Here is a 24,341-nt window from a genome sequence, read left to right as displayed (position 1 = left end):
TGGAACCCTGCCCCAATGTCTCAGGCTTCAATGAGGCCCCTAAACGATGCTTTGGGTTTGGGTTCCAGTTCTCAATCTGCAGGAGCGGGTCCTGTTCCTGGATATGTCCTTAGACAATGGAACACTAGCTGCGGAGGACAAGTCATTCTTCTCGCTACCTCTGGCATATCCCAAAACACACCTGGTCCCACCCAAGCTGCAGGCCCTGCAGGTTCAGCTTACTCAGTTCCACACCAGCCAGGAGCAACTGCTTCAGCGGGTAGACAACCTGACTCGGAATCCAGGTACCAACACACCCAGTTTCTGTGATGCAGAGGATGAAAGCAAGGCTTCCATCCATGCTGGGTGAGCACTCTACCAGCTGAGCTCCGTGCCCTGCCTGCAAAGAGCCCTTAGACCAACACAAACAGACTTTCACCTCTGCAAACTGATTTGGGACCATCTGAATATTTCTGTATTTACCCAGCTTCTGGGTACCGGGTTCCTGGTTTCTCAAAGCTTGACTTCCTGAACACATTCAGGTGTTGTTCTAACCCCCAAGGCTGGAATAACCACAGGGGCCCAGCCTTCCAATGCAGAGTCTTGAGTTCTCTGTGGGGCACAAGAGTTGGCACAAGCTCCACTCCACACCCTGGCTCAGTCTGCAACCCTCTCTCCTTCCCTCACAGAGCTGTTCCGGATGAAGGGTGAACGAGGCTCCCCAGGTATGTCCATTTCCTGTCTAACCTAACGTGCCATCCCCTGGAAGTCTCCTTAGTTGGGAGCTGTGTATTTTCTAAGTTCATCTCACCTTCCAATGATCTGTTCATTCCCTATGCTGCCTCTTCATGGACTCCTCTGTGCCCCATAGAGTGAGGTCCCCTGCTCTGGGTTTCTGCCTTCCAACATCCAGATCTTGTCATCTTCCCAGGACAGTCCCTCTCTCCTCCTCCTCCTACCTTCCCCAAATGTCCTAGGTTTCCAGAACTTTCTTCCCTCTGTCATGAATAGGGAGATGTCTCCCTCTGAATTGCCTCTGATCCCAATCATGGCAGGAAAATAAACCACACTAGGACACAGTGTGTAACACTGTGAGTAACCAAAGCTTATTTTTACCAAGCAAGGAAGGAGAGAGAAAGTCCGAGGGAGGCTCAGCGGCAAGAGTGCTGGCTGCTCTTGCAGAGGACTCAGGTCTGGTTCCCAGCATCCATGTCGAGTGGCTCACAACAACCTGTAACTGCAGCTCCAGAAGACCCAGCAGCCTTTTCTGGGCTCCACATGTACCCCTATATGTGGCATACGCTCACACATACACATAAAGAATAGGCTTTAAAAGAGGAAATGAAATATACCTTCAAGAGCAGAGAGTGGTCCCAGCCATGAACATGAGCAATTGCCACTCCTATGTCTGGACTTAGCATCTCAATCTATCATGTCCCCATCTGTATCTCCCTGAGTGCTTTAGGGCAGTCCTTTCCCTGAGATAGGAAGAGTCTTGCTTTTTAAATATATTTTTATTGAAGTCTACATTTTTCTCTGCTCCCCTCCCTGCCTCTCCCCTCCCCTTCAACCCTCTCCCAAGGTCCCCATGCTCCCAAGTTACTCAGAAGATCTTGTCTTTTTCTCCTACCCATGAAGATTAGATGTATGTCTCTCTTGGGGTCCTCATTGTGGTCTAGATTCTGTGGGATTGTGATTTGTGGGCTGGTTTTCTTTGCTTTATGTTTAAAAACCACTTATGAGTGAGTACATGTGATAATTATCTTTCAGGGTCTAGGTTACCTCACACACAAAATGTTTTCTAACTCCATCCATTTGCCTGCAAATTTCAAGATGTCATTATTTTTTTCTGCTGTGTAGTACTCCATTGTGTAAATGTACCACTTTTTCTTTATCCAGTCTTTGGTCAAGAGGCACTTAGGTTGTTTTCAAGTTCTGGTTATGACAAACAATGCTGCTATAAACATAGTTGAGCACATGTCCTTGTGGCATGGTTGAGCATCCTTTGGATATATACCCAAAAGTGGTATTGCTGGGTCCTGAGGAAGGTTGTTTCCTAATTTATTGAGAAATCGTCACACTGACATCCAAAGGGGCTGTACAAGCTTGCACTCCCACCAGCAATGCAGGAGTGTTCCCTTTTCCCCACATCCTCTCCAGCAAAAGTTGTCATCAGTTTCTTTGATCTTCTTGGCCATTCTTACAGGTGTAAGATGGAATCTTAGAGTTATTTTGATTTGCATTTCTCTGATGCTAAGGACGTTGAGCACTTCCTTAAGTGTCTTTCAGCTATTTTAGATTCCTCTGTTGAGAGTTCTCTGTTTAGGTCTGTACTCAATTTTTTTATTGGATTATTTGTTCTTTTGATGACAAATTTTTTGAGTTCTCTGTATATTTTGAAGATCACACCTCTGTCTGATGTGGGGTTGGTGAAGATCTTTTCCCATTCTGTAGACTGCCATTTTGTCTTGCTGACCATGTCCTTTGCTTTACAGAAGCTTCTCAGTTTCAGGAGGTCCCATTTATTGTTTCTCTCAGTGTCTGTGCTGCTGGGGTTATATTTAGGATTCCCGTGCCAATGAATTCAAGTGTACTTCCCACTTTCTCTTCTATGAGGTTCAGTGTGGCTGGCTCTATAGTGAGGTCTTTGATCCATTTGGACTTGAGTTTTGTGCATGGTGATAGATATGGATCTATTTTCATTCTTCTACATGTTGATATCCAATTATGCCAGCACCATTTGTTAAATATGCTTTTTTTTCCATTTGCTATTTTTTGCTTCTTTGTCAAAAATCAGGTGTTCGAAGGTATGTGGTTTAATATCCAGGTCTTTTTTTTAAAAAAAAAATATTTATTTATTATGTATACAATATTCTGTCTATGTGTATGCTCGAAGGCCAGAAGAGGGCACCAGACCCCATTACAGATGGTTGTGAGCCACCATGTGGCTGCTGGGAATTGAACTCAGGACGTTTGGAAGAGCGGGCAATGCTCTTAACCTCTGAGCCATCTCTCCAGCCCCAATATCCGGGTCTTTGATTCAGTTCCATTGGTCCTCCTGTCTGTTTTTATGTCGATACCAGGCTGTTTTCAGTACTGTAACTTTGTAGTAGAGTTTGAAGTCAGGGATTGTAATGCAGAGGCTTGTTTTTTAAAAACAGTTTTTCTTAATGGTTTGTTAAGTTTTGTTTTTCTGGCAATATGAATGAGTATGAGTCTGTGTGGGGGCACATGCGTGTGAACGCTATGCTGGAAGACAGGGACACGTGCGTGTGAACCCTGTGCTGGAAGACGGGGGCACGTGCGTGTGGACGCTGTGTTGGAAGAAGCATGTAGATGCCCTGGAGCTGGGGATACCAGCATTGTGCCCTACATGGGTGCCAGGAACTGATCTCAGATTTTCTGCAATGGTATCTTAACTGCTGAGCCACATCCTAGCCCTGGAGGTGGAGGCTTGCCTACCATGCAGTCTGTTGCAACTAGCTGTGTTAGCTGTGGAAAATGTGTTTCAAGTGTACCCACTTGTGAGGTTGAGAAGTTCATTAGTGGGAAGGGCAATGGTGCCTTACGTGTGAACTTCGAGGATGGATTCAGGGAGCTGGTTCAGCTCCTGCTGAGATCAGCTCTGTTTGTTTTTGGTTTTTCCAGAATCCTGTTCTTCCTGTTAACTTCTCAACTTGTCTGTCTCCTACCCAACTTTTGTAAGAGGTTGCTTGTTTGTTCCCAGCTGTTCAGACCCGAAATAATCACACAGAAACCATATTATTTGCAATACTGTTTCGCCAACAGCTTGAGCATATTCCTAGCTAGCTTTTACATCTTAATTTAACCAAGTTCTGTTAATCTGTGTACCACCACAAGGCTGTGGCTTACCCGGTAAAATTCCAGCGTCTGTCTACTATGGGGCTACATGGCTTCTCTAAACTCCACCTTCCTTCTCCCAACATTCAGTTTAGTTTTCCCTACCTAACTCTATTCTTTTGCCCTATCACAGGCCAAGGCAGTTTCTTTATTCACCAACAGTATTCATAGCATACAGAGGGGAATCCCACATCACCCAGCCAGCTCTAAGCCGTCTTATCTATCTTCCCCAGGGTCCTTAACTTCATGTTTTTACCCTAACATCTCCAGGTGTCCCAGGACCCCAGGGCCCACCAGGCATCAAAGGAGAGGCAGGTGAGTAGGCATCACAGTGGGCTTTCTCGGTGACAAGGTTCCACAGTGGCTAACCCCATGGGGTGGTCTGTACAAGGGGAGGAAGATTGTATGAGACCTGGGGTGGGTTCAGAGGTGAGGGAAGTTCACAAACAGGAGTACTGCCCAGTGGTTCCTCAGCCTGGACAGTTTGTAAGATGTGGACAGCCCTGTTGAATCTTCTCTGCTGAGGAGTTAAACCTGTGAGCTGGGGGTGAGGGGAGTGCAGCTCCATGGTCCAGCAGGGGCTGAAACATCCACACAAATGCCTTTGGGACCCTGCCTCCCTCACCTCCAGGCATCTTGGTTTCTCTCTATGTAAAATGGAGTTGAGACTTCAGTGAGCTGCTGTTGTTGAACATTCCTCTCTCCCTGTCCCTCTGTCTCTGGCTGTCTCTCTGTCTCTCTCTCTCTCTATGCACGTATGCACATATATGTTGTGTCCTGGCACACATGCATCCATGTAGAAGCTGGAGTCAACCTTGGCAGTATTCTTGGGTTTTGTTTTGAGCTTTGTTTTGTTTAGAGGCAAGATGTTTTACTGACTTGTAACTTCCCAAATAGATTAGATTAACTAGCCAGTGAGCCCCAGGGATCCACCTGTCTCGGCCTCCTCGATATTGAGACTGCAAGCATACAGCCTCACTTTTAGCTGCCTTACGTGGGATTTGTGAGTCAAACTCAAGTCCTCACGCTTGCAAGGCAAGCACTTTACTGAGACAGTCGTCATCCAACCCCTTTGCTGTTACTGTCCTGTGAGCCCAGCAGTAACCCAGACTATCCTTCAACTCTCAGTCTTCCTGCCTCAGCCTCCTGAGTGCTGGGATTTCAGGCCTACATCACCATACCAGCCTCCAGATAATGGCTTAAAGTCCACGACTGCTGCTAGGCCATGTATTAGGTTCTGTTCTTCAGGCCGAGGCTGAGACCTGCCCAGCTGTCTTAGCCTCTGGCATAGCTCTGTCAGAGTAGTAGACTCAGAGCTGTCTCTACAAGGAGACAAAAGCCTAGGGGAGTGATTGTTGGCTTTCACAGAACTCTCCCAGTGCCTTGTGGGTGGACCTGCTGCGGAGGAGGAAGGACTCAGAGTCCTGAGACCTTTTAACAGTAGTGAGCGGAGCCAGCTGGTCTAGGTCAAAGGGGAAGTAAACAAAATCGCAGGCTTACCCCTCCAGAAAGCTCCAGCAACCACAAAAGGGGGTGAGCAGAGAAAGTGCCTTTTAGGAACTGGCTCTGTTAAGAAGGCAGTTAATAGGATTCTGGGGAACCCACTGCTCCGTGTCTAGGCAGGGCTTCTTCCAAAAGGCTTTAAACATGGGAAAGGGCAATTACAGTGTGGTGAAAAGCGTGCAGGAACACTCACGTTCCCATACACGGCACCACCGTGTGCTCTCTCACACCCACACACATTCATTTGCAAGCATGCAGCTACACACGTTATTGTGTCTTCACACTCATATGCTGTACACAAAGCCGCACATTCGCTTGTGCACTCGTATGAACACCGGTGCCCACAAATCTTCACACTCACACCACATGCTCGCAGAGCCACACACTCATGCACTCAGACTTGTGTAAACACACATTTCGGCATACGTGCATCCTCACAGTACACAATCAAGGAACTACACGCTCACATATTCATGCACACGTGTGAGTACTCATTTATCCTCACAGTCACATGATCACACATTCATGCACACACGTAGGATTCTGCACACACTCTGGTGCTCACACTTATGCACAGCATACGGACACTCAGGAGTATGCACCTGCAGATACTCACATGCCCTGTGCACAAGCAGCCTCACACTCACTCACAGATCACGCCACTCGGAGGGGAGCTAGTCTCCCCTCTTTCCACCCAGAGAGAAAGGGGCATGGAATAGGTTCCCCAGATTCCAGAGACGCCACTAACCAGGCCACTAGGAAGGGCAGGCACAGGCCATCCCTAGAGGCCGAGCCTGGAATCCCACTCTTCCTCTGGCTCCAGCAGGCACCTGCAGAGTGCAGGAGAAAGCTGGACAATCTTACTGGCTCTCAACACTCCTCTCATGCTCCACGGAACCCACAAACCTAGCAGGAGGGGGAAGTATCTGTGATGGTGACACAGAGGTCAAGAGCCAAGAGCAGCTGATAGCCCCAGGAAAAGTTGGGGCTCAGGCATTCCAGGGAGCCTTGTAGACCCTCTTCTCTTCCTTTCTCACCTACCCTCCAGATCTCTCCGTTTCTCCCTGTGCTCACTATCCTGTCCCAGTCCTCATCCCTGGGAATCTCCTGCACTTTCGGCTGTGTCCTGCATGCTCACCCATAACCCCAGTGACCCAGGAGGGGACAATTATTTCCCAACTCCATTTTCTGTCCTGGGCACAGGAGCATTAGTAAGGGATCTACAGAGGGCCCACTTGTCACCAGTCCCATTTTACAGATGAGAGTGTTGAGACAAGGGATACTGAGGTGTCTTTTTCAAGGTCATTTACCTTGCTTGGAGAGACAGCTATCATTCAAATCGACCTGCCTTCTTCTAGAGTCTTCCTTCCGTGGCCATACACTGGCCCCAAGCCTTTTGAAAAACAGTCACCGTCATCTGAACCTGCCTTGTTTTCTGTCACATATGCTTGTGTGAGCATTTGTGTGTAGGGATAGGGAACTTAGGATGGGGTACCTGCACCACTTCGGGGCCCCCAGAATGTCAGCTCACTCAAAAAACCACACCACAGTGACTGAGTCCTTCTTCTCATCTCACAGGCCTCCAGGGACTCACGGGTGCACCAGGGAAACAAGGAGCAATGGGTAACTTGGGCTTCCTCTTCTGGGACCAGCCATGCACTGCCAACTCCCATAGAGCAACTGTCCCCATGTGTTCTCTCTACAGCCCTGCCCTGACCCCTGAGGGTCAAGGCCTTTCTACTCTCCTTTCTGTCTCAAGACTTCAAAGAGCTCACCAAGCCCATTAAAGAGATGAGCTAATCAATGTGTCCCCCAGGTTTTCCCTAGAGATCCCTTTCCATCTCACTCTGCTCCTGTCCCCAGGAGCCCATCTCCAGCAGGACAGTTGGTGCCTGCCTCATTCCTGGTCTTGCCACAGGTGCCCCAGGACCTCAAGGAGAAAAGGGAAGCAAAGGCGACAAAGGTCTCATTGGCCCCAAGGGGGAGCATGGCACCAAGGGAGACAAAGGGGACCTAGGCCTTCCAGGTAAGAGTTGTGTTGGGCTGTTAGCATTCACGGGGAGTTGGAGTTGTGGGGAGTTTGTGTATACCAACTGTGGCTGAGAACAGGGCTCAAGAACTGCCTGCTTGGCTGTTTAAGAGAAGCCTCAACTGTACTCCAGTTCTTCCAAAAAGGAATTAGTTTATTTCTATTGATACGTAATCATTCATGTTTGTGGGTTACAGTGTGATACGTAGGTTGTACACTGATCAACACAAGATACTTGCCCTATCTGTGACACTTTTAATTCTGTGTGGTGAGAGTCTTCAGGATGGTTTTCATGGAACTATTTGGACTCATAAGGCGAGGATACCAGAGTGTGCTCCTGCTCCCTGGTGACATTTTTGTGCACATTGAACTCAGTCCTTTATTAGCACTTGGTGTCCCATCAGGAAAGAGCCCTCCTTTTAAAAAACATGTGTAGTATATAGTGTATGCATGCACACTTTTGTACATGTGTTGCTATTGAGTGTCTTCCTCAATCACTTTCCACCTTTTTGCTTTTTTGTCTTTTCATTTTGTTTTGTTTTTTTTTTTATTGAAAATATATATTTTCATACAACACATTCTCAGTGTGGTTTATTCTTGAGATGGGGTCTTTCACGGAATCTGGAGCTCCCTCACTGGCTGGCCAGCAAGCCCCAGAGATCTCTTGCCTTCTCTCCCCAAGCTCTGGGATAACAAGCACTTACCGCCATGCCTAGCTTTTTATATGGGTGCTAGGATTCAAACTCAGCACCTCAGGCTTATGCAGCAGGTACTTTACTCACTGAGCCATCTCTCTGGTCCCAGGAATCATTCATTCCTTATGTCTAATTGTCTAGCCCCACTGCCAAGCCTTGGGCTACCCTCACTCACTCAGACCCGGGGAGGCTGATCCTTGCTCTTGCTGTCCTCTCCGGAACCATTCAATCATGAATCAATTCACTGAGAGAAAGCTGGCATGGCACCCGAGTCCTCTCCCAGGATCTTGTCAAAATAGCAAGAGTAGAAGGCTGGAGAGATGGCTCACTTGGTGAAGTACTTGCTGTACGAGTACAAGGATGTGAGCTTGCGCCCCAGAAGGTATGGAGAAAAGTCAAGCATGGTAGCATATGCTTGTAATCCCTGTACTGATGAGGCAGAGACAGGCCAATCCCTGGGACTAACTGGCCAACCTATGTGCTGAGTTCCAAGTTCGGTGAGAGACCCTGCCTCAAAAACAAAACAAGGCAGATTGCAGCTGAGGAACAATGCCCAAGGTCATCTGGCTTTAAAACTCATGTCCACGTGCTTACACATACATGCACAGGTATAAACTTCACAAAACCAGTACATTCCAATATTACAGAATAGAGCGATCCGTTTTTCTTTTAGTAAATTTTCTGCCAGTGTGTCCAGTGAGAGCTGGAAAAGTTGCTTTGGGGTGACAATCCTCTTTGAGATCTTCACCCCAAGTTGGTTCCAGTGGGAACAGAGCTGGGTGTCCACACCCAGACGACAGTGTGACCTTAGTGGCTCTCAGAGTGGCTACTACTGAGCGAGCCCACTGTGCAGCCCCCTCCCCAGCTGACCTGCCCTTCAGGAAGGCAGCTGCCCTCAATTGATATGCACCAGGTACTGAGGGAAAGGAGGAGGGAGAGACAGAGGACTCAGGAGAGGACTGGCTGAATGAGTTCTGAATGCTGATGACAAGTGGAAAATTTGAAATCTTGGGGGCCAGGGCAGCCCGTGTCTGTACTGCAGGCGGGCACAGAAACTGTTGCATTGTTTTTCTCTTTCCCAATGACCTTTCTATTCTTGGCATCTGAGAGATGCTTTCTAGAACATTCAGATTTCAGTCTGAGAGACTATGAAAGATAATTCCCAAATTTATAGACAGTAAAATGAGCCCCCTAAGCACTGGGTGACCCCAGGCTGTGATCCTTCTCCCCAGAGTAATGGTTCTGACTGGGGTCCTGGTAGCCCCACGGTCACTGGGGTCAGATTTTCTGGTCAACCTGTTATAAGTTTTTGGCCTGTCTCTGGGAAAGGGACTCATTTCTGGAGGGCCGTGACCAGATGTTCCATTTCCAGCACAGGGCACTTTAGTTTGGAGTTTGCATAAGACGGAAAATGCCTACGTGGGCTGTTTTACCCTTCTCCCATGCCCAGCCGTGATTTCTTTTTCATTTGTTTGTTACAGGGAGCAAAGGGGACATGGGCATGAAGGGAGACACAGGGGTCATGGGGGCCCCTGGAGCCCAGGGAAATAAAGGAGACCCTGGAAAACCAGGCCTACCAGGTAAGAGGTTGCACTGTAGGGTTACAGACCTGAAGGAAATGCCCCTCTTTCTGGGAGCCCAAACTAGTGATAGCATCCTTAGGAGTCTTTATCCATTGCAGGTTTGGCTGGGTCTCCTGGAGTCAAAGGTGAACAAGGTAGGAACTGTGGGCATCTGACAGAGTGACTGTGGGCCCCAGAGAGAGTCAAATAGGAAAGTTACTCATTATCCTTCTCTCTATTCCTCCTTTCTCCACTTTCCTTTCTTCTTTCTTCATTTTCTCTGACCCTTTCTTTCTGACAGGGTCTCATGTAGCCCAGGCTAGCCTAAAACTCACTATTTATCTAAGGATGACTTTGACCTTCTGATTCTCCAGCTCCCGAGGGCTGGGATCACAGGTTTCATTTTGTCATAGTGTTAGCCCAGAGCACTCCAGGGATTTAGAAACCTGACTGTCCCTAAAAGGAATAGATCAACTGGTAGAAGGGAAGACGCTAATGATAGCCCTCTTTCCATGCCTACCTCCTTGGCTGCTGTGGAGCAGAGCTCGGTGGTCCCACCCAACGTCCTCAATCTGTCCCCCATCCTCAGTCCCACAGCTGTGACAGAGGAGATGAAGTCTGTGGCATTGCTTCTTTCTCACCCATAGGGGAGTAGAAGACTTCTAAAGATGGCAGCTGGATAGTGTTAGGAGATGTATGCCATGAAGAGTGGGGAGCCCTTGTGCTACTCACCCCTAACCCTGCCGTCACCACTTACCTTCCAGGACAACCTGGAGTGCAGGGTGTTCCAGGCCGTCCTGGTGCAGCAGGACCTTCAGGTGCCAAGGGTGAACCAGGCCACCCGGGTCCTCCTGGGGTAACAGGTGAGGCCTTTATCCCTGCACTGGGAGTGGTATTCCGATGCCTGCCCAGCCCAATCCTTATGCCCATATGGTATCTGTTGTCCAGGACCTCCAGGGATCCCCGGGATTCCAGGGGCTGCAGGTGTGAAAGGAAGCAAGGGGGACACAGGTGAGTGGGTGTGGGAAGGTGGGGAGTCAAGTTGCTGGATATTCTGGAAGGACAGGAAGGAGGATTGCCCCTAGCATCCCACAAGAGGCAGAGATTCTCCTGTCCTCTGGCCCCAGAGGCTCCTGAAGAAGCCTCCACTAAGTCTCCTTGAGCCCAAGGTCTCTGGGTTATTCTTTTCTGCCCATGTTTCCCAGAGAACCTTGAATGCTATGACCAAACCTGCAGCATTACAGGAGGAAGCTGAAACCCTGTCCCAGCTGGGCTCTCCTGCAGTGACAGCACCTAGGATTAGGACAGGGAGCAAAAATCTTTCCCTCTGTTCTCTTCTGGGAACACTGATCCAACCCAGGGAACTCATGGAGGCTAGTTCACAAGCCTTTGAACAGCTTACCTGAAGCTCTCAGTATACATTCAGTCTGGGGGGTTGTTCCAAAGATGGTCTTTTCCAGATTCTGTTCTGTAGACTAATATAGTCATTCTACTCCATCATATGGACTAACAGACAATTCTACTCTGCCATATGGTCAAACAGACATTCTTTTCTGTCATATAGACAAACATGGACTCATTCTGTTCTATTGTATATACTAACAGATTTATTCTATACTGTCATACAGATTAACATAGAGACTTTCCATTTTGTGGTCTGGATTATAAACAACTTGCCAGTTTTGTCTATGTAACACACCCACTCATCAGTGTGGGCCACTTCCCAAGTCCCTGAGATAATCTGTCTGATCTCGGAAGTTGGGCTTCTACAGTATGCTCACCTAGTCTAGAAAGTTCAGACCACTGCACTGAGGACTATGGTGACAGTAAGTGTGTGGGTGGGTGCAGTAGACAGACTACAGGAAAGCAGTTCGCGAAGACTCTCTGATGTCATTTGGAAAGCCCCGTGCAGTCAGGATGGAAGGCTGAGTGGTGATACTAGGCTTCTGTCCCTAAGAATGTCTAAGGACTCTCTCTGCCTTAACCCCTTCCTCTGCCAGAAAATAAGGTTGAACACGGTCAAATAATTTGGGTGTCCTTGCCTTTGCAGAGATATGGACAAATATAAAAGCTGGCCCATCCCAGTTTGAACTGGGTCAAGTGGTTGTCTAGCTCATTCATTCATTCATTCTTTCACCCACTCACCCACTCACGCATCAGTACTGCCTAGCAAGCCTTGGACACTGAGTGTATGATGTTTGTGAATTTCCTGAAGTCAGTTAGAAGCCATTGTCTCACCTGCATTTTCTCTGAGTCCCGCCCCCCACCCTAGCCCCAGATTCCCTCAAGAGCTCTCTCCAAGGCTCCAGCCCCCGACTCCCACAAAACCCCTCACCAGGGTTGGGGGGGATGTCTCTGATGGCTGGAGTGCCTAGCAAGCTCAAGGCCATAAATTCAATTCCCAGAACTCATGTCAAAATAAAACAGGCTTGGCAGTATTTGCATTTAATCCCAGTTCCGTAAAAGTGGAGACAGGTGGATCCCTGACCAGCCAGCTTAGCCTGCTCGGCAAGTTTCAGGATAGTGGGAGACGCTGTCTCAGAAAACAAGGTGGCAGCATCTAGGGAACAACAGCTGATGTCCTTTGCCTGCCACATGCGCACGTGTGTACACACACACAGGACCCCATACCAGTTAATACACAAGTACCCACACACATGCACACACCTACATACACCAAGATCCCAGCCAATTTTATTACAGACATTTTAGTCTCTGGCTCATTATGTGTCTCCATGAAGCATCTTTATGTGGCGTCTATATGTGTGCATGCACCCCATTTTTCATCCAGGTGGTAAATACCACCAGCCCAATCTCATGGGTCACCCATTAAGTGTGGCTCCTAAGTTAAAAAGGATGAATTATATACTTAATATTCAATGTCTGCTAATCACCATTTGGGTTGGCGGCTCACCCAAGGCTGAAGCTTGCCTTGGTGCCTCATCTGATGGCTTATGTGGACCTCCCATGGAAGGGACTTCCAGGAATTCTGCACCAGTTAGATTTGGTGATATCTGGGGTAGGTGGCAGATGTGATCCAGATGTCATCCTCATGTTTGAGGACAGCATCCCCTTGTAACCTCACTATCAGGAGACTGGTGATCCCCAAGCTAGAGCTTTAGTGGCAGGTATCCAGCGTTGATAAAGCATTCCAGGCTTCCAAACTCATGACCTTCCCACTTTGTAAATAAAACCATGAATCTCTCAATTGAATATCTAGCTGATTCAGATGAAGACAGAAAAATGATGTTGCATTGGCTTGGCCTGGGTTTCACTATTACGGGCTAATTACAATCAAGAAGAGGTCTGTTTGCTGTGCTTGGAAGCTTACCACCACACTCATGGTCTATCAACCCCCACACCTGAGTTCTATCTTCTATGCACAGCAGTCAGGAAGCAAAGACGGGGCTGGGGAGATGGCTCGGTCTGTAAATTCATGCTGCACCAGAATGAGGACCTGAGCTCAGAACCCCATAATTGTAATTCCAACCCTCAGGAGACAGAGACAGAATCGCCAGGGCTACACTAGCCTGAGCTGGTGAGCTCTGCATTCAGCCAGAGACTCCCTTGAGAGGAGCGTGATCTAGAAGAACACTCGACATCAACCTTGGGCCTTCACATGGGCACTCACACATGGATCTGAGAGCCCATCCCAATGTCTAATCCCAAAGAGATGCTTTTTCGATTTTGTTAGATGGAGTAACACAGAGGGCTGTCACACTAAGTGGGACCCTGGGCCAGCAACTTGTTAGAAGCACATGTTCTTGGGTCCCCACCCCAGTCCCCAGTCCCACTTAATCAGCATCTCTGAGTGGACCTGGTAAGATGGTTCTGTGTGAGCACTTTGTGTGTGTGTGTGTGTGTGTGTGTGTGTGTGTGTGTATGATAACCTCCCCTATCAATCCTAGACTTCTTTTTTTCTTGAGATAGAAGCCACTGAGCCAGAAGTTTGCTGTTTCAGCTAGACTGTCTGGCATGTCTACCGGGATCTGCCTCTCTCCATTCTCCAGCACAGGGTGCTGAAACCGTGCACATCCATGCACACTCCATGCCTGGCTTTTACATGGGTGCTGTGGATTTGCACTCAGGGTCCATGCTTGCACAGAAATTATTCTCACCCAGTGAACTCCCTCCTAGCCCTACACATGCATGAGGTTCTGAGACACATTGAAGATAGACAGTGATGTCATTCAGGGGAGCCGGAAGAGGTCGTTCAGACCAAGCTAAGTGACACTCCAGGAAAGGGCAAGCTGGGCACACTGGTAGACAAAGACAACTTCAGGGCACAGTGGGAGCTGGCGTCTGGGGAAGTGCCAACTTGTACTGCTCACTCCTTTGTGACCTTGGATAGATCACCTCACCTCAAGTCCCTGAGCGTCCTCTGCAAACGCTATCCTCTGTAGGCAGGGAAGCAGCAGGAATACTGGGGTGGGGGTAGGGGAGCAAGAAATGAAAGAAGGCAGGGCTGGGCTGTGGAGGCAGCTCTGTTGGTAACGTACGTGAAGACTTGAGTTTGATCCCCAAAACCCATTTGAAAACACTCTGGGCTTGGTGGCACCCATTTGTATCCTCAAAATGGGGAAGGCAGAGAGAGAAGGTTCCCGGGGCCCAATAGCCAGCATGAATCAACCAGTGGGTTCTGGGACAGTCAGGAATTTGCTGATGAGCAACACTTCTCTCAGGAATCCCTTCCAGAGGTCACCCAGCCCCCACCCCCTGCTCCCCTTGCTAGTGTTGCAGTGAGGTCTGAAAACTCAGGTAGAGAAGGGGGTGGAGGGGTGGACAGGAAGGAGGTGATGGCTCTGCATGATTTTTGGTGATATAGTAGGATGGGTTAATTTCTGGTGATAGAGTAGGATGGGTTAATTTCTGGTGATATAGAGTAGGATGGGTTAATTTCTGGTGATAGAGTAGGATGGGTTAATTTCTGGTGATATAGAGTAGGGTGGGTTAATTTCTGGTGATAGAGTAGGATGGGTTAATTTCTGGTGATATAGAGTAGGATGGGTTAATTTCTGGTGATATAGAGTAGGATGGGTTAATTTCTGGTGATATATAGTAGGATGGGTTAATTTCTGGTGATAGAGTAGGATGGGTTAATTTCTGGTGATATAGAGTAGGATGGGTTAATTTCTGGTGATATAGAGTAGGATGGGTTAATTTCTGGTGATATAGAGTAGGGTGGGTTAATTTCTGGTGATAGAGTAGGATGGGTTAATTTCTGGTGATATAGAGTAGGATGGGTTAATTTCTGGTGATATATAGTAGGATGGGTTAATTTCTGGTGATATATAGTAGGATGGGTTAATTTCTGGTGATAGAGTAGGATGGGTTAATTTCTGGTGATATAGAGTAGGGTGGGTTAATTTCTGGTGATAGAGTAGGATGGGTTAATTTCTGGTGATATAGAGTAGGATGGGTTAATTTCTGGTGATATAGAGTAGGATGGGTTAATTTCTGGTGATATATAGTAGGATGGGTTAATTTCTGGTGATATATAGTAGGGTGGGTTAATTTCTGGTGATAGAGTAGGATGGGTTAATTTCTGGTGATATAGAGTAGGGTGGGTTAATTTCTGGTGATAGAGTAGGATGGGTTAATTTCTGGTGATAGAGTAGGATGGGTTAATTTCTGGTGATATATAGTAGGGTGGGTTAATTTCTGGTGATAGAGTAGGATGGGTTAATTTCTGGTGATATAGAGTAGGATGGGTTAATTTCTGGTGATAGAGTAGGATGGGTTAATTTCTGGTGATAGAGTAGGATGGGTTAATTTCTGGTGATAGAGTAGGATGGGTTAATTTCTGGTGATATAGAGTAGGATGGGTTAATTTCTGGTGATAGAGTAGGGTGGGTTAATTTCTGGTGATATATAGTAGGATGGGTTAATTTCTGGTGATATATAGTAGGATGGGTTAATTTCTGGTGATAGAGTAGGATGGGTTAATTTCTGGTGATAGAGTAGGATGGGTTAATTTCTGGTGATATATAGTAGGATGGGTTAATTTCTGGTGATAGAGTAGGGTGGGTTAATTTCTGGTGATATAGTAGGATGGGTTAATTTCTGGTGATAGAGTAGGGTGGGTTAATTTCTGGTGATATAGTAGGATGGGTTAATTTCTGGTGATATAGTAGGATGGGTTAATTTCTGGTGATAGAGTAGGGTGGGTTAATTTCTGGTGATATAGTAGGATGGGTTAATTTCTGGTGATAGAGTAGGGTGGGTTAATTTCTGGTGATATAGTAGGATGGGTTAATTTCTGGTGATAGAGTAGGGTGGGTTAATTTCTGGTGATATAGTAGGATGGGTTAATTTCTGGTGATAGAGTAGGGTGGGTTAATTTCTGGTGATATAGTAGGATGGGTTAATTTCTGGTGATATATAGTAGGATGGGTTAATTTCTGGTGATATAGTAGGATGGGTTAATTTCTGGTGATATATAGTAGGATGGGTTAATTTCTGGTGATATAGTAGGATGGGTTAATTTCTGGTGATATATAGTAGGATGGGTTAATTTCTGGTGATATAGTAGGATGGGTTAATTTCTGGTGATATATAGTAGGATGGGTTAATTTCTGGTGATATATAGTAGGATGGGTTAATTTCTGGTGATATAGTAGGATGGGTTAATTTCTGGTGATATATAGTAGGATGGGTTAATTTCTGGTGATAGAGTAGGATGGGTTAATTTCTGGTGATAGAGTAGGATGGGTTAATTTCTGGTGATAGAGTAGGATGGGTTAATTTCTGGTGATAGAGTAGGATGGGTTAATTTCTGGTGATAGAGTAGGATGGGTTAATTTCTGGTGATAGAGTAGGATGGGTTAATTTCTGGTGATAGAGTAGGGTGGGTTAATTTCTGGTGATATAGAGTAGGATGGGTTAATTTCTGGTGATATATAGTAGGATGGGTTAATTTCTGGTGATATAGTAGGATGGGTTAATTTCTGGTGATAGAGTAGGATGGGTTAATTTCTGGTGATAGAGTAGGATGGGTTAATTTCTGGTGATATAGAGTAGGATGGGTTAATTTCTGGTGATAGAGTAGGATGGGTTAATTTCTGGTGATATAGAGTAGGATGGGTTAATTTCTGGTGATAGAGTAGGGTGGGTTAATTTCTGGTGATAGAGTAGGGTGGGTTAATTTCTGGTGATAGAGTAGGATGGGTTAATTTCTGGTGATAGAGTAGGGTGGGTTAATTTCTGGTGATAGAGTAGGATGGGTTAATTTCTGGTGATAGAGTAGGGTGGGTTAATTTCTGGTGATATAGTAGGATGGGTTAATTTCTGGTGATAGAGTAGGGTGGGTTAATTTCTGGTGATAGAGTAGGGTGGGTTAATTTCTGGTGATAGAGTAGGATGGGTTAATTTCTGGTGATAGAGTAGGGTGGGTTAATTTCTGGTGATAGAGTAGGATGGGTTAATTTCTGGTGATAGAGTAGGGTGGGTTAATTTCTGGTGATATAGTAGGATGGGTTAATTTCTGGTGATATAGAGTAGGATGGGTTAATTTCTGGTGATGGAGTAGGATGGGTTAATTTCTGGTGATATAGAGTAGGATGGGTTAATTTCTGGTGATAGAGTAGGGTGGGTTAATTTCTGGTGATATAGAGTAGGATGGGTTAATTTCTGGTGATATAGAGTAGGGTGGGTTAATTTCTGGTGATAGAGTAGGATGGGTTAATTTCTGGTGATATAGAGTAGGATGGGTTAATTTCTGGTGATATATAGTAGGATGGGTTAATTTCTGGTGATAGAGTAGGATGGGTTAATTTCTGGTGATAGAGTAGGATGGGTTAATTTCTGGTGATAGAGTAGGATGGGTTAATTTCTGGTGATATAGAGTAGGACGGGTTAATTTCTGGTGATATATAGTAGGATGGGTTAATTTCTGGTGATAGAGTAGGATGGGTTAATTTCTGGTGATAGAGTAGGATGGGTTAATTTCTGGTGATATAGAGTAGGACGGGTTAATTTCTGGTGATATATAGTAGGATGGGTTAATTTCTGGTGATAGAGTAGGATGGGTTAATTTCTGGTGATAGAGTAGGATGGGTTAATTTCTGGTGATAGAGTAGGGTGGGTTAATTTCTGGTGATAGAGTAGGATGGGCCTGTGGTAAGGCTGGCTTATGGCACAGGTGGGAAGCCTGTCAGGCACAGGTGGCCATAAATAGTTGTTGTATCATCCGCTCCTTCTCAATGGCCTGCAATTAGCTCGCACTCCCCCAGATTTGCAGAACGGCCTCGGGGAACCCCACTGATTTGATAGAAACCAGTATGGGCCCTTAAAGTGCTGAAAAAACAGGTTATGACCCACCATGGGGATGCTTGAAGGGTGCTGGAGACAGCGGGTCTTCTGGGAAAGGTAAGTTTACTAAGGAGTGAATGACTGGAGAGGAGGGGAGGAGAGAAGGGGAGGGGCCAGTGACGTCGTGTGGGTAATTTCATGTGCTGCCAAGCTGGACAATCTGAATTTTAGCCCAGCACCCCATGCGGTGTAAAGAGAGAGCCAGCTCCTGAAAGTTGTCCTTTGATCAGACAGAAAGACAGAAAGACAGACAGACAGATACACACGAGAAAAGGAGGAGCAGAAGAGAGGGCCTCTCACATTAAGCTCAACTGGAATAATCCCCAATGGTTGCTTTATTATTTTTTTCATTTTCTGAACATTGAGACTCCTTTTCCATGTGGATGAGATGGCAGTAACTAATCCGAGGTTGGTTAATAGGGGCTGCCCTTGCATCATGAAGAACTGAGTTTGATCCCCCAAAATCCACACTAAAAATTAGCCAGACATGGTGCTGTGCTCCTGTAATCCTGGAGCTGGGGATAGAGAAAATGAAGGATCCCCAGGATTGGTTGGCCATCCAGCCTAACTACTTGGAGTGTTCTAGGCCCCACTGAGAGACCCTGTCTTCAAATACAAGACAGACAAAGTCTATGGAGGGACACTGAAGGTTGTCCCCTGGCCTCCCCATGTGCACATACAAACACACAAACTGTTTCGACTCATGTACTATAGGTGATGGCCTCTAAAAATCAGGGTGGTCACTCCACAGTCTTTGGAACCAAAATGTTCATTTACAAAATATTTCTGCTCTGTCTTATGCAAATCTCATGAGAGAGAAAGCAATAAGGACAAGGGTTAGCCTCGAGGTCACATCGGGTCGCTGGTGGAGAGAGGGAGTCAGGCCAGGGCGTTTGGAGGCCATGGGCCTGAAGCTCTCACACGCGACGTCACCACATTTCCCAAGCACGGTCTTCATCCGTCTGCAGCCTGTCTCCCCTTCCACCCCACTGTGAAGTGTGAAGCAATCAGCCTTCCATCGGCATTAATCAGACAAAGGTAGAGACTGTCTAAGATTAAAAGTGTCTAATATCTAAGTTTTATTATCCTCTCCCTTTCCCTGTGTTTCCACCTTAGGAATTCAAGGACAGAAAGGCACAAAAGGAGAATCAGGAGTCCCAGGTAAAGGGCTGGCTTTGTTTTAATTTCTCAGATGACTGGGGAGAACTCTGTGTGTGGAGCAAAGCCTTATTGACTTTGAACACTGTGACCTTACTCTCAGACATGAGCAGAGACTCCAAGTTTTGTCACCCAAGCTTCCATTCCTTCCCTGGAAGATCTGGGGAAAGGGCAGGAACTTGGTGTCCTAAAATGGCTAGGAAGTGAGGCCGATGAGTGAGCCCAAGGAGGGCGGGTGGTGCCAAGCCATGCCACCACCAAAGAACGGGGTGATCTCCTTCTCCTCTTAGGGTCAAGGCTTTTCCTTCTCTGCTTTGACATGTTTTACCCTTCTTGGTTCCCCAAGTCCCTCCTCCCCTCTGTTGCTACTTCTCATCTGGATACTATCATCTTCTTCATCATCACCATCACCGTACTGCCCAAAGGAGTCTCCTTTATAAACAGAAACAGTAAATGAAAGATCATGGCATAGCCCCATGTCGCCTGTTACCGCAAACACCAATGAGCAAAAATGATAAGAACTGAATCTAGTTCTGCTTATTGCTTGTTTGTTTTGATTTGGTTTGTTTGTTTTTAATTTGGGGGTTATTTTGGTTGTTTGTTTTTTTGAGATAGGATTTCCCTATGTAGCCCTGGCTGGACTAGAACTTGCTATGTAGAGCAGGTTAACCTCAAACTCACAGAGCTCTGCCTACCTCTGCCTCCCATGTGCTGAACTTTTTAAGCTGACTGAAGTTTACTCAGTCAACCAACAAGCTGTGAGCATAGGGAGCAACCTCCCAAAGGACCTGCGGTCCCCACTCTGCCATCTCCAGCTAGCAAACTTTCTAGAGAATGAGAGGAATGGTGTCAGTCCAAAGCCTGGGCCTGCCCCTCTACAAGGAGGTCAGCCTGGTCTCTGAGAACCATGGTACAGATAGATGCCTCTGTCCAGTCATTTCTCCCTGTGTGGGTAGGTGTCCTGCTGAGCTGTTTACAGTGTGCTCGAGGGGATTCCTTTTTACAAGGGTGCAAGTGTGCTCTTCTCATGTGTCGCCTAAAATCCCATCTAACCATCTGGACCATCATCCATCAGTGGGAGCTCAGGCAGGACAGGAAACTGGCAAAGCAGAGTCCCAGGCTCTCTTCTGCAGACAGCGCCCTCACATGGCTTGGAGGACTTACCACCATATCCAGATCCTCTTAACACCCTTTGTATGAGGCTTAATCTCCCACCACAAGAACCTTAGTTGGGTGAGTGCAAACCATGCCCATGCCACAGCAAGCGTTACAACAGAACTCAGGCAGGCTTCTAGAGTGATGTTTCTTCCATGTTAGCTACATATTCTATTGCAGTCTTAATTTACTAATCAGACATGGGGACGTAGAAACATTCCAGCAAATTCTCACAGAAAGACTAAAATGCCACAAAACTATGTCATCTTATCAGGATTCTACCAGTCATGTCTTCCTTTGCGTTCTCCATGGCATTAAGGTAGAAGACCAGACAACCAGAACAACCCTCAGCTGGACCAAAGCCCTGGCAGCATGTTTACACAGCCCATTCCTCGGGGATCTGATAGCCAAGAGCCACTCATCCAGTAATCAGCAAGGCCCTTGTATTCATCAAGGGCACAGAGTGGAACATCTATGGAGCTAACTATCTCCTCTCAGGCTTTGCAGGCAGAAAGGGAGACACTGGAAACCCTGGGCTGGCAGGCCCCAAAGGAGAACCTGGACAACCCGGCCTGAAGGGAAGCCCTGGGATCAAAGGTAGGTGCTGCCATTTAAATGGACTTAAAGGTTAGTGATCTTCAGAAACCAGGCTGCTGGGGTGTCTTTATTGGGTTGTCAAGTTGCATGCTAGGGACAGTCCTGGACATAACCAAGTTTCCCCAGCATGCATGCAGCCTTGCTGTCTGTGCTCGCCCCCCTCCGGCAGCACCACAGCCAGTCTTTAGTGAGTCCTGTTGCTCACTAAATGCTGTCACTAACTTCTAACCTTCCGCTACATCTGAGGCCCGTGTCCTCCCACCCACCCACTGGTGCTCACGACACAGGTAGCTGTTCCCAGAGATGCTAGATCACACACAGAACTGAAGGAGGGCGACTGACCCGTCCTCCCTCTACATGTTCTCATGAGGGCAGAAAGGGCGAGGAAACTCTTGGATCAAATTGTGTGGTTTTTCTTTGTGACAGGGTCTCCTGGCCAGCAAGGACAGAAGGGAGAGAAGGGCCAAAAAGGTAATGGATGCTTTAATTGTCTTTCCTTCTCCTTTAGAGTTAATTACCTGTTGCAGAATCCTGGGGGGGGGGGGGTATTTCCCAAGGACATTTTTTTATCTCTGACCAGAGACCCAGACAGCACCTCCTCTCTCCCTTTCTTCTCCATCTTCTCTCCCTCCCCCCATTCTCATTCCTAACATCTTTTCTTCTTCCTCCCCCATGTTTACTTCCACTCTCCCTCCTTCCCTTCCTCCCTCACGTCTTTCCTTCTTTTTTCTCATCTTCTCAATGTCTCCCTCTTTCCATTCACGTCATCTCTACCTCTACTCTCTCCTTCTGTTCCATTTATCAACCTTTATTCCCTTTCCACAACACATAGCAAGTCACGATCCCACAGAGGCATCTGACCCCGTGGCTTGCTACCTCCAGGGAAGAAGGAAGGAGGGCTGTACACCCGGAAGTGTTGGTGCTGAAGGGGGATGAGTGTAAGCTCTGATGACAAGGCCCTGCAAGCAGGACTCATCCTCCCCTATAGCTGTAGAACCTCTAAGAGCAGCAGACAAATGCACAGCATTGTGAGCTAGCCTTCGCCTCACCTTCTGCACACGTTCTTGTCCAGGCGAATGGGCCCCGACCCTATTTGTCCGGATCGTGGGTGGCACCAGTAGAGGCCGAGCTGAAGTTTTCTTTAACAATGCCTGGGGGACAATCTGCGATGACGACTGGGATAATAACGATGCCACTGTCTTCTGCCGCATGCTCGGTTACTCCAGTGGGAAAGCACTTTCCAGCTACGGAGGTGGTGAGTGACTCTGCAGCCAGGGGCTTTGTGCTAGACATGTTCATGTGGTCCTTTGGTGAGGTAATGTAGTGTGGCTGGGGCTAAAGAAAACCATTGGCTCAAGCAACTGGGAAGTCCTGCAGCTTAGCAGTGGGTAGAGTAGCTGCAGCTCTGGGCTCAAGGCTTACCTCTTTCCAGCTTGGCCCCCTGTCTGAAGGATGCTGTTGCATTCCCAGCACTGACAGCAAAGGCTTTAAAGGACTCCGAGTACTACTGTGGGTCACTGTCCATCCAGTCTTGGAGCAAACGTAGCCAGGACTGTTTATAGAGCAGGGGTAAGCGTGGCTTTTGAAAGCTGAGGGAGAAGATGGAACCATGGCAAAGGCAGATGTTCATTTCCACATCTGGAAACCCAAATTGCAGCTGCCAGAAGACTTAGCCTTGAAGATACTCCCACCTCTGTGTGTGTGCGCACATGTGCACAGATACATGTACATGTATGTTCATGTGGGTGAGCATGCATGTGTGTGCACACGAGTAGGACCTCAGCTGTTTCTCAGTCCTAGTTTTGTTGAGACAGGGTCTCTCACTGGCCCAGAGTCATTGACTTGACTGGGTTGCCTGGCCAGTCCTAAGCACTGAGAGTACAAGACCACACCTCCAGATCCTGTTTCTTTTTTTGTTTATCTGTTTGTTTTGTTTTTGTTTTGACATGGATTCTGGCGTAAGTGGTAGCACTTTACCTGCTGAGCCATCTTCCCCGCCCCTGTGAAGGTCTTTTTAAAAGATCCATGAGAAGTCAGGGCTGGTGGCCAGCACCTGCTATTCCAGCTCTTGGGAGTCTGAGACAGTATGACAGAGTTTGAGGCCGTTCTGTGCTGCATAGCTGAGCTCTGTCTCAAACAAAACCAAAAGTAGAGAGAAAAGAAAAACCATGCTGAGACTTACTATCCTCAGGTAGGGGAAGCTTCTCTGCACCACTAGAAATCAGTTCACACACCCATCCTTCCTCCTTAGCAAAGACCATGACTGAACAACAGGGCACAGGCCAGCTCTTCTTGTTACTTTCCTTGGGTGTTCTCTGTTTTACCCCACCCCAAAGCACAGAGCCCCTCGTCACACAGAGTCCACCCTCTGCCTTATTCTCTTGAGACAAGGTCTCTCACTTAACCCCGAACTGGGCTGGCCGCCCTTTTATGTGGGTGCTGGAGATCCGTACACAGATTCTCCTACCCACGGTACCATCTCCCCGGTTTCATGCTTGCCTTTCAGTAAGTTGTCTGGCTAGGTTGGAAAATGATGTTCTCAACCCTGCCAGAGAGAAGGGGCTGGTAGCCGCATGGCTGCTGTAGGTCCTGTGGAAATACAGACGCAACTTGAGGGAGCTGGGCTGATGGGGAGACAGTGGAAGGCTGTGTGCACGCATAGTGTGTGGATTAAGTAGTAAATATTTGCATGAGGCGTTCATGATGTGGTTGAGGTCGGAGAAAAATCGGAGATACTGTAAGAGTTCGCCTGGGTTCGCCTGGTCTCTCGCCCTACCTGGGAGCTCCTGGGAACTGGTATGTTACCCTGACCTCTCACCTAACACCCTTCCTTTCTCTCTCTTTCTTCCTCTGTGTCAGGCACTGGGAATATCTGGCTGGATAATGTGGGTTGTCTGGGCACAGAGAACAGTTTGTGGAGCTGCACGAAGAGCAACTGGGGCTCTCACAATTGCAACCATAATGAAGACGCAGGTGTGGAATGCCGCTGACCTGGGCAGAGGTCACTGATGTGTCCCCAGGTGTCTTCAGACTCCAACCACATGGAGACCTGTGGGCTCCCTAACTCTGTTGGGGGGATTAATAAAACTCAGCTGGGGATCTGCTGTGCCTGAGTGTCTCTGAGTTAGTACCCCCGTTCTTTATAGCCATGCCCACTCTAAATGCACATGCAAGGCTCACAGACATGCCCGTGACTCAAAAGCTAGAGGGGAGACGAGGCTGAAGCATATGAAAGTTACTGTAGCCATATTTCATCTTGGCCAGCCCTTCAGTCATTCATCACCTTTCAGGGCCTCCCTCCCTCTCTGTCAGCAGCACATGGCCCTCTCTTTGGCTGTCTGCTGCCTAGGGGTTAGCTTGCCAATGGTGCCAGGTCATAGATACATGCGAACTGTCCTTTTCCATCCACGGGTTACTCTGAGGTCCATAACTCTGAGGACTTTTGGCAGCCCCCCAAGTAGAAACTCAGAAAATACTAATTGAAGGCTAGGG

At 47.4% G+C, this 24,341-nt stretch overlaps 1 protein-coding gene across 1 annotated transcript in view; it reads left to right on the top strand.

The window, feature by feature from the left end:
* Marco (macrophage receptor with collagenous structure) overlaps positions 1-23,953 on the top strand; it is a 40,252-nt gene extending 16,299 nt beyond the window's left edge. The window contains exons 3-16 of the mRNA XM_075987395.1: positions 69-284; positions 669-704; positions 4,111-4,155; positions 6,922-6,966; positions 7,262-7,369; positions 9,549-9,647; positions 9,749-9,784; positions 10,394-10,492; positions 10,578-10,640; positions 19,056-19,100; positions 20,751-20,849; positions 21,276-21,320; positions 21,922-22,104; positions 23,709-23,953. Of these exons, the coding sequence (XP_075843510.1) occupies positions 69-284; positions 669-704; positions 4,111-4,155; positions 6,922-6,966; positions 7,262-7,369; positions 9,549-9,647; positions 9,749-9,784; positions 10,394-10,492; positions 10,578-10,640; positions 19,056-19,100; positions 20,751-20,849; positions 21,276-21,320; positions 21,922-22,104; positions 23,709-23,839 (1,250 nt within the window). The 3' untranslated portion in view covers positions 23,840-23,953. The remainder of the gene's footprint in view (positions 1-68; positions 285-668; positions 705-4,110; positions 4,156-6,921; positions 6,967-7,261; positions 7,370-9,548; positions 9,648-9,748; positions 9,785-10,393; positions 10,493-10,577; positions 10,641-19,055; positions 19,101-20,750; positions 20,850-21,275; positions 21,321-21,921; positions 22,105-23,708) is intronic.
* The last annotated feature ends 388 nt before the right edge of the window (positions 23,954-24,341 follow it).

This window comes from Microtus pennsylvanicus, chromosome 10, assembly GCF_037038515.1.
Source record: "Microtus pennsylvanicus isolate mMicPen1 chromosome 10, mMicPen1.hap1, whole genome shotgun sequence".
Lineage (NCBI taxonomy): Eukaryota > Metazoa > Chordata > Mammalia > Rodentia > Cricetidae > Microtus > Microtus pennsylvanicus.
This window is presented reverse-complemented; position numbering and strand designations above follow the sequence as displayed.